Here is a 13019-nt window from a genome sequence, read left to right on the forward strand (position 1 = left end):
TGTCCAGTCGGTAAGACCTGGGGAGCCGGCCTCCGGGCCTCTAGGCCTGGTCAGCTTCCGAAGGGGACAATGAGAGAAGGGCCACGCGTCCGGAGTGCAGGGACCCGCACACGCACGCCCGCTGTCCAGCCGGCTACAGGTGTTTCCCAGCCTCCACACCACAAAGGACACAGGGCTCAGAGGAAAACCCATTTGCACAAACAAGGTCCCTGACTGGCAAACCCAGGAGTCCGAAGTCATGTGATATGTAAGAGGACGTGATTTAGAGCTGTGTCAGGAATATCTGAGTTCCAAGAAACCCTGCCCCCCCCCCAAAGGCCCTTTGACATGACCACTCCTCTGGAAAACCAAGACTTTCTTATATATAAATTAACCGCTTTATTGAATATCAATAAACTGTACATATAACTATACAAAACGTTTCCTTAGTACAAAATGTTGCTTGCAATATAAATACCAGTGTACCTTTAAAAAATGTAAACATCTTCCTCCTGGGCCCACCTGTCGGGGCCCTGAAAATAGTTCTGGGAGACACATTGGTTGGGCCACAGCGCCCTGCTTGGGCCCCCCGACAAGTGATGGCAATTACTCACATTCCCTTTTGAGACGCTGTTAAATTGCCCGTGAAACAGGTGCCACCATGACAAACTGGAGGCTGAAATAGCTGCCCAGGCCCGGGGACATCCTGGGGTCTAGACATGTCCTCAGTCGGTGACTGCCCCCGCAGGCCCCGTGGGTGCCCCTGGGGGTGGGTTATTGCAGTTACTCACACCTCCTGGAGAGGTGGCCTGAGGGTTTCTGGGGTAGGGAGGAGTGGGGTCCCCTGAGTGGGGTGGGAGCCACCCCTCAGTCTGTTGGCTTTTGTCCTGTAGCTCAAAGCAGCTGTATCCAAACAGTTTGGATACACAAGCCCACACAGGCAGGCCCGCTCCAGAGGGCCACCCTCCCACCAGCCATCCACAGAGCCAACGGGGGCCCTGGAGCGCACACAACTGGAAAATGGTCCTCGGCGTCCACGGGGCCAACACAACTGAAAGGGGAGCTTGGGAGGGAATTCCACAGCGCTGAGAAGGATGCGGGGGTCCTTCCTTCCAGAGCTGGGGGAGGCCCCTGCAGGGGGAGGGTCTGGAGAGGTGGAAGAAGCCTCGGGGGTCAGCGGGGGCCCCCTGAGCAGCCAGACTCTTGGTGCTTGTGGAGCAGGGACATGCGGGAGAAGGTGCGGGAGCAGGTCTTGCACTGGTACTTCTTGACGTCCGAGTGGGTCTGCAGGTGGGCCCGCAGGTTGGAGCGGTCGGCGAAGGCGCGGCTGCAGTGGGAGCAGGAGAAGGGCTTCTCGCCTGGGGAGAGGAAGCGGGGGCCAGCAGGACACTGCTAAGTTGCCTGGGACGACAACTGACGTTTATTCAAATCCCTACGCCTCTACCCCCAGGCTTCAGGCCCTCCTCACCCCCATGACCCAGGAGTCCCATGACCCAGAGAAACCAGCCATGCCCAGCGTCCAAAGGCCTGGTTTTGACTGGGAGCCCTGCCCAATCAAAGCGTTTTACACTTCTCCCTTAACCCCACTCTTACCTCAGTTTTGAGGTAGTGACACAGAGGCACAGAGATATGAAGCGGCACAGGCAGGGCTGCCCAGAAGGAACCACACCGCCCGATTCCAGGGTCCTTGATTTTACCGCCCCCCGCCCCCCCCCAGACTGCCCCTCGCTTACGGAGGCTGTGGAGGGAATCCTGATGCTCACCGCTGAATTTGCTTCACCTGGGGACAAGGCCTAAGCGGCAGCCTTAAAGGCCTCCTCCAGGCCACCCCTCGCCCCCGCCCGAGTTGGGCCACTGCTCCGGGCCAAATGGAAGCTGATCACTCAGGGTAATTTCACGTCCCCTGTCTGCGGCCCATCAGCCCGAGTCCCAGGAGGGCAACGGCCTCCCCTAAACCCATTCCAAGCCTCCAGCCAGGCCGGGCCCCCCAGGAAGCTACAGAGACCTTTTCCCTTAGGGCTTGTTTAAACCCCTGCCCACCTGTGACCCTCGTGCCACCTGCCTGGCTAAGACTGTTGTTTGTTTGTTTTTTGGAAGTCTTATACACAGGGCTGGGTACCCAGTAAGTGCTCAATAAGTGCTTGTACAATGAAGGAGGGTTTTTTAAGGCCTCAGGAAACCTAACCTGTCAATCACCATCAGACTATTGCACTGTTCGCCAGTTTTTCATAATCCCTGCCCCAACCAAGAGGATCTAGTTCAAAGCCCAAAAACATTGATGATGTTATGTTTTGTTTTATAGTTAGGGGTTCAGCACTTTCCAAATAAAAAGTCAGAATAATACCTCATTAAACAAATATTTATCTAGCTCCCACTATGTGCTGGGCACTCTTTTATAACAAGGAATATCCTTTTCCAAAAAACACCATTCCCCTACCCTCCCACCGATCAGGGCCGGGCCCCCGCCCCCCGGTTAAATCCCGGGGCTGGAATTCCAGGCAGCCGGAATGAACGGATCGCATCAGCCTGCTGGGCGCCTGGGGCGCTGTGCTGGGCACTGGGAAGGAGGGCCCAGGAGTCAGACGCCTGAGGCTGACTGGGGAACCGCCCATTCACCGGCTTGGTCTCCTAGGGGCGGGTGAGGGGGGGATTGGAGGGGGGGTGCCTCCCTAGCCTGAGGAGTGGAAAGGGGATGCCATTTGCTCTCATTATTGAGCGCCCTCTGCATACCAAGCCTGAAGTGTTTCGGGACTGCATTCTACAAGGTCTAAGTGAAGTTCTTCCTCATTCGTGCACTCCCTTGTGAACAAAAGGCTTGCTGTGCGCAGCTCTGGGCGTTGTGAGGGACGCGTGTGCTCCCTGGAGCACAGAAGGCCAGCGCCCTCAGATCGCCTCGGCCAGGAGACAGAGCTTGGGCTCCAGTCTTATAAGCTGTGACTTGGGAGAGTAACGTCTCTGTGCCTCAGTTTCCTCATCTGTAAGGTGGGGATTACGGCCCCTCCCTCTTGAGGCTGCTGAGGGAGCCACCGCCAATGCAGGTGAAGGAAGCCCTGAGCAGTGCCGCCCACACAGCAAGTGCTCACTGAACACCACCTGCATGTTACGAGTTAGACATGAGCCTGAACAGCGGAGGAGGGAGGCTTTGCGGGGTGCGATGGGGTGGAGGTTTGCGCGCAAGCAGGAGGCACAGACCCCCAGCCCCCACTGAACCCCCACCCTCAGACGCCTTTACGGAGCTCCTGGCGAGTGTGAAATCGGCACCAGGCCGGCAGGGACAAAGGCCGCCGAGGGGGGCACTGTACATGCGATACTCCGGGGATTAAAGGGGCCTGACACGCTGTGGGCCGGCAGCTGCGGCCCAGAACAGGTGCTGGGCACCGCTGCCCTATGCACCTGCTCCACCCAGCCAGCCCCCACCCACTGGGGCCGCCATTAAGGCCCACAATGGGGGTCAATGAGGACCGCGATGGTGCCTTTCAACAAGCTTTTTGTGTCCGAGTCATGCCTTTACATTAAAATAATGTCCCATGAGAGGAGAGAGAAGAGGGGCCAGGGGGGGCACCCTAGGGTTTCAACTCTCCCCACCCCCGCCCCAACAGAACCCCACCAGCTGGGTAGGCACCCAGGACAGGACAGAGGCCAGACAGAGACAGATTTTTACATGTTAAGATCAGGGCCATTTGTGCACCGAGTAAGAGAAACAGGTAGCAACAGTCTGCAAGCCGGGGAGGGTACCAGGGCCACTTTGTAGGAGTATTAACGACACCAATAATGCCTGCAAAATGCATTACTCACAAACCACCCCACTGACCCTCATGGCTCAGAGGTCAGCCCCTGGGCCAGGAAATGCCAGAACTGAGTCTCCAACTGGACAGCTTGACCCCAAAGCTGATAATATGACCCTTGAACCTTCTCCCTCAACAGTCCCTCTCTAAAAAGCAGCCCCAAGCCCCGGCCGGGTAGCTCAGTTGGTTGGAGTGTTGTCCTGACACACGAAGGTGGTGGGTTCGATCCTCAGTCAGGGCACATGAAAGAGTCAACCAATGAGTGCATAGATAAGTGGAACAATAGATAAAGCTTTCCCTGTCTCTCCAAAAAGAATTTAAAAAGTTTTTTTAAGTTAAAAAAGAAAAAAGCAGCACTAAGCATCAACCCTGGTGCTTTGGGATGATGCTCCAACCAACGGAGCTACCCAGTCAGGGCCTACCATTATGTTTTTAAAACACCAAGACATAATTGTGTTTTATCCCAGCTAAGGTGTTCCCGGGTCATGATAGGATTGAGTTTATCTCCTTCAATGCGGGGGATGGGGAGCGCAGACCTGAGAACTATCATGATAATAACTCATTATAAAATGATTAAAGAACCAGTGAATCTTGATAGCCACCCTATAAGACACTATTGTAATCTACCTCATATGATTATCCAACCATAGTCCTGAGGTTCAGAGAAGTTAAATCACCTGTTAAAGGTCACACAGCATGGAAGCAGAACAAACACCAACTGCCGTTTTTTGTGCATGCTGACAATCTACCAGCCCATCCCAGGTGCTTTCTCTATTCTTTCTTTCATTCAACTCACAGAGGAATCTCCCCCACACAGGTAGCTTATGCTCAATTTACAGATGAAGAAACTGAGGCTCAGAGTGAAACATCAGCCCAAGGTTTGAGGAAGTTCTCAAAGCAGCATTCAGAGCCAGGTGGGGGGCCTCTAACAACATCCTGCCGGGCTGAGGTGGGGTGGGCTGGGGAGGGCAGGGAGGGCCCCTTCACACCTGGCTCCAACAGCAAGGTGTTGGTTGCACCTTTCCCATATCCAGCGCCAACCCATTTGGCTAAGAGACTGAGACTGCAGAGGTACTTACACTTCAGAGGGCCAGGCCCCTGAGCTCCTGAGCTAGAAGTCATAAGACTCAGTGTCTACCCCCGAAAGTGACAGTCAGCCCAGTCTCACAAGAGCGGGGGAAGGAGGCTGTGGGGACAGTGAGAGCGCAGCCTGGCTGTGGGGCACTCACCGGTGTGGGTCCGGACGTGGCCCTGGAGCAGCCAGGGCCTGGAGAAGGCCTTCCCGCAGGTGCCACAGACGCAGGGCAGCGTGTGGCTTCGGATGTGCATCTTGAGGGCGCCCAGGCTGATGTATTCCTTGTTGCAGTATTTGCAGTTGAAGGCCTTGCGGGACTGGGAGTCTTTGGCCCCCGAAAGCCCGGCCAGCTGCTTGGGCAATGGGCCCAAGCCTGGGAAGGCAGCATAACCTTCAGCCTCCAGGGAAGAGGCTGAGGTGGAAGAGAAGGAGGAAGGAGCTGGTGAGGGTGGGCTGGGGGGCTGGGAGCCTTTTCCACTGTCCTCATCTGACAGGGAGGTCAGCTCAACAGCCTTGGGGAGCTCCTGGGGCAGAAGGGAGGCCCAACCAATCGGCTGGGCCTGGGGTGCCAGGAGAGAGTCCCAGATGAGCGTGGGCAGCGAGGCCGTGGGGTTGAGGACCTCGGGAGGTGGGATGGCAGCCAGCAGGTGGGCCTGGTCGTAGGGCTGCTGGAAGGTAAACTCTGGGGAGAGACGGAGAAAGAGGCAAGGTCAGGTGTTAGGTCATTCAGCCAGTCCACGAACACTAGCCTGGTGTGGGCCAGGGGCTGAATGGGGCTGCCACTCAGCACTCATTAGATAAATCAAAGCCTCCGAAGGATCGCTTCCTGCCCTCGCGGAGCCGCCTCCTCACCCACGTCCCGGTTCTCCCACCTCAGCCTCCAGAGCTAACAGGAAGGATCCCCTCTTCCTAACTCCAACTCAGGGGGGTCATTCCTCGGAATTCCCAAGTTCCCAGCCTAAGGCAGGACCCCAGCCCCGCAACCACCCCACGTCAGCGGCACGAACCTGCCGTCCTACTGCCCCTCCATATACACATCTCCTCTCCCACCCCCACTCCCAAAATCCTCAGGTCTCCGGACTCTTCCCAGCCCCTGACCGGTGTCTCTCCTAAAGAAGTACCGCTCTCATTTCTCACTCGCGGGGCTCTCTCGCCTCTGGGCGGCTAAGAGTTGCCCTCAAACCAAGACTGTCGCCCTCTAGAAGCCCTCCCCCAACGGCCCGATCCACCTGCCGCGGGCTCCTCATACCCCTCCTCCCATTTCCCCGCGTCGAGACCTTTGACTCGCTTTTGGCCCCTCATCCTTCTCCCCATGTCCGCTCCCCTAAAGGATCCCCTTCGCCTGTCTCCCCCAAACCCCCATCCCCGGGGGCCACGTCCACTCACCTGGAGAAGAGTCATGCAGCTCGCTGTAGTTGGGCCTCCGGCGAGAGCAGGCAGACTTCCTGACGAGAAAAGAGCGCGGCATGGTGGCCGAAGCAAGCCGGGGTCGCCGAGTGGTGCTGGCGTCGCAAGGACCCTCTCCCGCGAGGCCCAGCCGCAGCGCTGTGAGCGGAGCCGAGCCGCCAACTCCTTTAAGTACGCCAGCCATAGGGGGCGTGGCCTTTGTCACCTCTGCGCCAATCGAAGAGCGCCTTCCCCGAGGCCACGCCCCAAGCAGGTGCGCGACGGGCTGGCGGGGCTCGCGCCGCGTGGCGCTGCGAGCCGGGCGGGGGCAGCTCCAACGTCCGGCTGTGGGCGCTGTACTGACCGCTCGGCGGCGAGCTGCTTGGGGAGGGGTGGGGCGCGGCGCCGGGCGTCGGGAACCCCAGGCGAAGCGCGACCCCCTTCGAGACCCCTTGCACCGGCCAGCTCAGCGCTGTACGGTCGCCCGCCTCTGGCGCCCCCTGGTGCCGCGCGCACTAGGGTCTCGGCACCTGACGTTCCGAAACCGCCTCCGCCTCTGGCTTGGGGAGGGGGCGGAAATCTCCTCGGCCGGGCTGGCGCTTCGCAAAGCGCGTGGGACAGACGAAAAACAAACACGTTACCGGGGAGGATGCGAGGAGATGGACGTCTTCACGTAGCTGCTAGTGTGAAATACCACAGCTTTTTTGCAAAGCTATCTGGCATCATCTAGCAAGATGCATTTGTTCCTTCACTTAGCAAATGTTTACTGAGCGCCCACCATGGGCCAGGCACTGGTCTCGGAGCTGTGGACTCAACCCTGAACAAAACACTCCGGGTCTCTACCGGAGGCTTAGCTAGCTCACCGTCCGGTAGGGGAGACAGACGAAGTAAACAGACAATTACAATGCAAACGAAAGTGTGCTTTGAAGGGGGATAGGGGGAAGCCACAGGCGCTGTGACAGTCAAGAAGAGGCAGGTCACCTGACAGGGGGGCAGGGCAACTTCTCAGAAGAAATGCAGAAATACTGAGGGGACAGGCCCGAGGTAAGAATCAGTAACTACCGCAGAGCCATTGAGAGCCGTTCCCGGGGATGGGGGTGGGGTAGGCAGGCCGGGAGGGGTCAGATCTGCTGGGCCTCCAGGGTCTAGAGGCGTTTGGACTTTGCCCCAAGGACACTGGGGAGCCAAGGAAGGATATTCAGCTGTGCAGGGCCTGTTTGACTTCACTGAGAAAGATCACTCTGGGCAGGTGGGAGAAAGGCAAGTGCGGTGCCCAGGCCGGCCTTCTCACCTGTCGGGATCATCAGTCCTGCCATCTCAGGGACCTAACACGGGGCTCCACGGGGGGCCCTGACTGATCCAACTGGGGGTGGGCCCAGGGAAGGGACAGCTGTACCCTCGCCCCTAGCTCTTCTGTGAGCCCACTGACTCCAGATGGGGCCATGCCAGGCCTAGGGTAGGGGTGGGGGGTCTAACTTGGTTCCACCTGTGAATCAAGGACTATGAAAACCTGTAAGTCCCTCAACTCACCACCTAGGATGAAGGCAGGGGCCATGGTCTGGGTCCGTAGGTGCTGGGGATAAAGCAGCTGTGAACGAAATAATCGTGCTTACCCGGGTTCTACTGGGTGAGTCCAGGGTAGGGTGGGGGAGACAGGCCGAACGCAGGCACTACAAAGAACACACTTCTCTCCTGTGTCTGTGTAGTTCCAGTCATAACTCCCCCTCCACAGGCAGCTGGAGCCAGTGAGGCCATGTCCTCTGCTCAGACCCTCCCATGCTCCTGTCTCACCCAGAGGAAAAGCCAAAGTCCTCGCGGTGTCCCTCCTCTCCTGATCTCACCTCTGCTGACCTTGTCTGGAGCTCCTCTCCCCACTGCCGCATGCTGGTGGTTCCCCCGCCCACTTCTTTCTGTTCCTCACATCCCAGCCCCAGCCCAGCACAGGACCCCAGCACCTGCCCTGCTCCCTGCATCTCTGTTCCCCCAGGTCTTCACCTAGCTGGCTCCCTTGAGGTCTCTGTTTCATCATTAATGTCACCAACTGCTCAACCTCATTAGTAATGAGAGGAATGCAAATGAAAACCACAGCAAGATACGATTTCACACCCATCAGAAGGACAGAAAGTTAAAATTTGGTCAATATGAAGTGTTGATGAGGATGTGAGGACAGCAGGACCTCTGTTGCATGCTGGGGGAGTGTCAACCAGCACAGCCACTTTAGAAATCTCTGGTGTGAGCCAGGAACAGGTGACTCTCCTCCTCCCATAATTCTCCCAAGCCACCTATATCCCTGGGCCCCACCCCCACAGACATCGGACTTAATCCATCCAATAGGGAGGGAACCTCTGGCCTTAGCGTTTTTTTGAAAACTCCCCAGGGGATTCTAATGAGCAGCCCAAGTTGAGAACTGATGCCCAGCCCTCAACCCAAAAGAGGCAAGAGAACATTCACTGCACCCTTGTTCCTAATAGCAAAAAACTGAAAACAACCTGAATGTTTGTCAACCGTAGAACGGGTTAATAAACCTTGATACAATCCAATAATGGAATACTACATAGCAATAAAAATGAGCTACCTGCTCTGGCTGGACAGCTCAGTTGGTTAGAGCATCGTCCAGATATACAAAGGTGGCAGGACACATACAAGGGTCAACCGGTGACCGTGTGAATGGGCGGAGCAACAGGCTGATGTTTCTATCTCTGGCTTTCTAAAATCAATAAATTGGAAAAGCAAATCCTACCACCCCATGTAGCAACAGGGATAAATCTCAAAAACATAATTTTACAAACAATAAGTGTTGGTGAGGATGTGGAGAAAAGGGACCCTGAGGCACTGCTGGTGGCTTTGTAAATTGGTGCAGCCAGTACGAAAGCCAGTACGGAGGGTCCTCCAAAAATTTTTCTCTTTAAATTAAAAATAGAACCACCATATGACTCAGCAATTCCATTCCTTGATATTTATCTGAAGAAACTGAAAACACTAGTTCAAAAAGATATATGACCCCTTTCTTTTCACTGCAGCATTATTTACAATAGCAGAGAGACAGAAGCAACCAGGGCAGTCATGGATAGACAAACGGATAAAGAAAGGTGGTACGTAAATACCATGGACTATTACTCAGCCAGAAAAAAGAACGAAATCTTGCCATTCGCAACATGGACGGACCTAGAGGGTTATTATGCTAAGTGAAATAAGTCAGACAGAGAAAGACAAATACCATATGATTCCACTCATGAAATCTAAACAATAAAATAAACGAACAAAACAGGAACTCATAGATACGAAGAACAAACTGATGGTTGCAGATGGAAGGAGTGGGGAATGGGCAAAAAATGTGAAAGGGATTAAGGAGTACAAATCGCCAGTTATAAAAACATTCATGAGGAATTACACCATAGGGAATACGGCCAATAATAAAATATAGTAGGGAATGTAGTCAATAATATTGTAATAGCTATGTGCGGACACACATGGGCACTAGAGCTATTGGGATGGTCGGGGTGATCACTTTGCAAGGTATATAAATATCTAACCACTGTTTTACACCTGAAACTAACATAATATTGTATATGTATGTCAACTATAATTGAAAAATAAATTTTAAAAAAAGAAAAAGCCCTGAGGAATGAAGGAATAGAAGGAAAATCCCATCACATTGTATGTTTTAAATGTTACAATTTTCTTTGTCAATTATACCTCGATAAAGCTAAAAGAAAAAACCCCCATCATGCTAAACAAAATAGTTAAGTTGTAGACGAATGCATAAAGTTAGTTGGATCTACATAGGGTTCAAAAGCAGGCAAACTATACCCTATATTGTATGAGGACGTATATGGAGGTTGTGAAACTATAAAGAAAAGTCAGGAAATGTTTAATACAAAATTCTAGAGATTGGTTAGTTAGGGGAGGAGGTGCTTCAGGAGTTCTCGGTCATGTTCTGTTTCTTAAGCACAGAAAGATGTTTATTATTAGCCTTTAAACTGAACGTAGGGAATTTAAACACTTCTGGTATAAATGCTATATTTAACAAAATACAAAATTTAAGTCCCTTTCTCAAGGGAGCCTGTCCTGATCACCCACCCTAGCCAGAGTAGGACCTCGCGGCCCCCAACACGGCTTTTTAAAATCCCGTCGCCCTATTCACTTTCCTTCAAAGCACTTCGCAGAGGCTCGATCCAGTACTTAGTGAGTCGTTGATAACTGCCTCTACTTCCTCCTTGGTCACCCTGAGCAAGTTACCCAGCCCCTCTGAGCCCCGGTTCCCTCAACTGTAACGGGTGGGTGGCTCCTGTTTTCCGGAGATGCCAGGATGGGTGAAGAGCCCCAGAGGCCCCCTCGTGGCCATTGTGCCCCGCCCCCCTCTTTTCCTTTTCCTTAGGCACCTGCGCCCTGGAGGGGATGTAAGGCGGGGCGCGGGGGGGAGGTTTTCTTGGATCTGGGCTGTCCCCTTCCTTCAGATTCAATAGCCTCGCTGTCCCTTCTCCTGACCTGTTCCCACCCGTTTCCTCCCTCCCTCAGGTTGCCGATGGAGACTTGGAGGTGGAAGGGGGCTTTGGGCGAGGCCCCGGGACCGCAGGGGAAGGCGAGGCCACACCGTGGTGTCAGATCCTCCCGGAAACGGGCGGGCTCCGCCGGAGGGCCGCCTCGGACCCGCCAGCCCCGGGCCTCCCTCCCCGGCGCCCTCTGCCGGCCGGGGCGCTCCTGCGACCGTCTCGGGCCGAGCGCGCAAGCCTTCCGCTGGGGTAAGAACTGGTACAACCGCCTCGGGGGTGGGGGGCAGTTTGAGAATATCTAACATGGCCAGGAAAGGCCTCTGAGAGAGAGAGATAAATTTGACTACCGCCCTGCATCTTCCACAAGTGTCCATTCCCCAAAAGTAAAAACAATAACAAAAAAAAAAAAAGGAGAGATTTACCACCAACCAACAGAAAAAGAAAGTCTTCCTTCATCCCAGATCTCCATGTTCCTCTCCAAAGAAAACTATTTTTTACCAGTGTCTTGTATGACCTTTCAGAGATGGTCTTTATGGAAACAAGGAGATACATAATAGGCTTATTTCGCAGGCACATCCTTCTTTATGTAACACAAGCAGGGCCCTACTCTCCAGCCTACACCTTGTTTTTTCCTCCCAGGTAACAATATTCAGTGTCCCGAAAAATTGTTCTGTATCATTACACATGCAGCTGTCTTGTAGGGCTGCAGACTGTCATTGTGTGGGTTATACCACAACCACACCATTCTTCTAACAAGGTGACGGGCTTTTAGGCTAGATGACAATTTTTTGCTACTACAAACAAGGTGGCAATTTCAATGAAATATCTTGTACATACCATATAACTTTGTACTCCGGCTCAAGGGTATGTTACATAAAATGTTGATAGCTTTGTCCAAACGTCCTTCAAAAAGGTTAAACGGAATTGTACTTTCACTAACAGGGACGTGGGGGACCCTTCAAGAAACCCAGTGGAGGTAGGGTATTGTCTGTTTTATCTTCGCCCATCTGAAGAGGGAAAGTGAGTCTCGGGTTACAATTTGCATTTCACTTGAGTGGGGTGGAGCAGTTTTTATTTTTGTTTTTGTTTTTTGTTTGTTTAACGTATTCCAAAGCCATTTCTGTTTCTCTACATTCTGAACTATCCTTTCTTGTCCTTTGGTCACTGAGTTGATGACATTCTTAATTGCCAAGAGCTCTTTGCATATTAGGCCAACTGGCCCCTGCTGATTAGATCATTAATTGGTTAGTGAATCAGAGTCAGAGTGTGAATCCCATCCGCCTGGGGAGGGGATATTGTCTATGGAAAGTTCAAGGAACGAGTCAAGGTTCAACCTCCACCTTTATCCTTAATTTTAAAAACAAAAACCTCTTGAGTGTCTCACACTTGCCTGAAAACAAAGAGTGATTCAGCCCCAGGTCTGACCCAACAGGCCCCCTGCGAAGCAATCAGTCACCATCCCAGGATACAAATGTTTTCAGGGGAACTTTCCACGTCCAAGTCTTTTGGGTGTGGTCCAGGGGTGGGGGCTCCAACAAAAGAGGTGCAAGTCCTGTTTGCTGAGCACCTGCTTTGTCCCACGTTCTTGCCCTTGAGGCAAGACCCGCATGGGGACTGGTTAATGCATTGCGGGGCAGTCACATTCCCCACAAGAGAGAAAGCTTTCTATGCAGTGGCTGTGGAGTCCTGTCAAGACATTAAGCAGTAAAATGCAAGGTGCAAAACAGCATATGCAATGTGATACCGTTTGCATAGAAAGAGAGGGGTATGTAAACATTTCTTAGAGGCAGATACCACCTGGGAGGAGGGAGACACTAGAAACTGATTGTCTCGGAGGTGGGGATCTGATGGCCACAGGGCAGCGGTGGGAGGGAGATTTAATACATGCCCTTTCCTGTATCTTACATTTTCTAAATTATTATTTGCTAGTATTAACCTCCTTCATAGCATAGCAAAGTTGTCCATCAGAGAGGACTTGTTAAATGAAGACATGCAGTCCAATCAGTGGAATCCTTTGCAGCTGTTAAAATTACAAAGCCCATCCGTGGTTCCCATCTCTCAGAGGACAGGCCAGCCTTCAGTGTGGCCACAAGGTGCCTGCAGGATCTGGCCCCTCGTGGGCCTTCTGAGCTCACGCAGCCCCCGAGGCTCCAGCCCCCAGGGACCCCACCCGACCTGCTCCAGCCTCAGCGACTTCGCATCTGCTGTTTCCTCTCCTGAATGCTCTTGGCCGCGATGGCCCCACGGCTCACTCCCCATCCCTCCTCCCTGTTTAATTTTTCCCCCCAGCACACGCCGCAG

The 13019-nt window shown here is 53.5% G+C and overlaps 1 protein-coding gene across 1 annotated transcript; it reads right to left on the bottom strand.

Annotated features, from left to right (window-relative positions):
• Nucleotides 1–379: 379 nt before the first annotated feature.
• On the bottom strand, nt 380–6307 carry SNAI1 (snail family transcriptional repressor 1). The gene is made up of 3 exons (XM_054573375.1): nt 6226–6307; nt 4994–5521; nt 380–1337 (listed from the first exon to the last, which is right to left on the bottom strand). The coding sequence occupies exons 1-3, from the start codon at nt 6305–6307 to the stop codon at nt 1153–1155; spliced, it is 795 nt and encodes a 264-aa protein (XP_054429350.1). The 3' UTR covers nt 380–1152.
• Nucleotides 6308–13019: the final 6712 nt, after the last annotated feature.

The sequence above is a fragment of the Pteronotus mesoamericanus genome, unplaced genomic scaffold, assembly GCF_021234165.1.
Source record: "Pteronotus mesoamericanus isolate MK-2021 breed Mesoamerican mustached bat unplaced genomic scaffold, CSHL_Meso_final contig_25, whole genome shotgun sequence".
Classification (NCBI taxonomy): Eukaryota; Metazoa; Chordata; class Mammalia; order Chiroptera; family Mormoopidae; genus Pteronotus; species Pteronotus mesoamericanus.

Excerpts from the sequence above, each read along its gene's own strand:
- SNAI1 (XM_054573375.1), bottom strand. The coding sequence starts at position 6,307 with ATGCCGCGCTCTTTTCTCGTCAGGAAGTCTGCCTGCTCTCGCCGGAGG. Across the intron at positions 5,522-6,225 it reads GCTGCATGACTCTTCTCCAG|AGTTTACCTTCCAGCAGCCC; the intron begins GTGAGTGGACGT and ends GTCTCTCCCCAG. Across the intron at positions 1,338-4,993 it reads CCACGTCCGGACCCACACCG|GCGAGAAGCCCTTCTCCTGC; the intron begins GTGAGTGCCCCA and ends TCCTCTCCCCAG.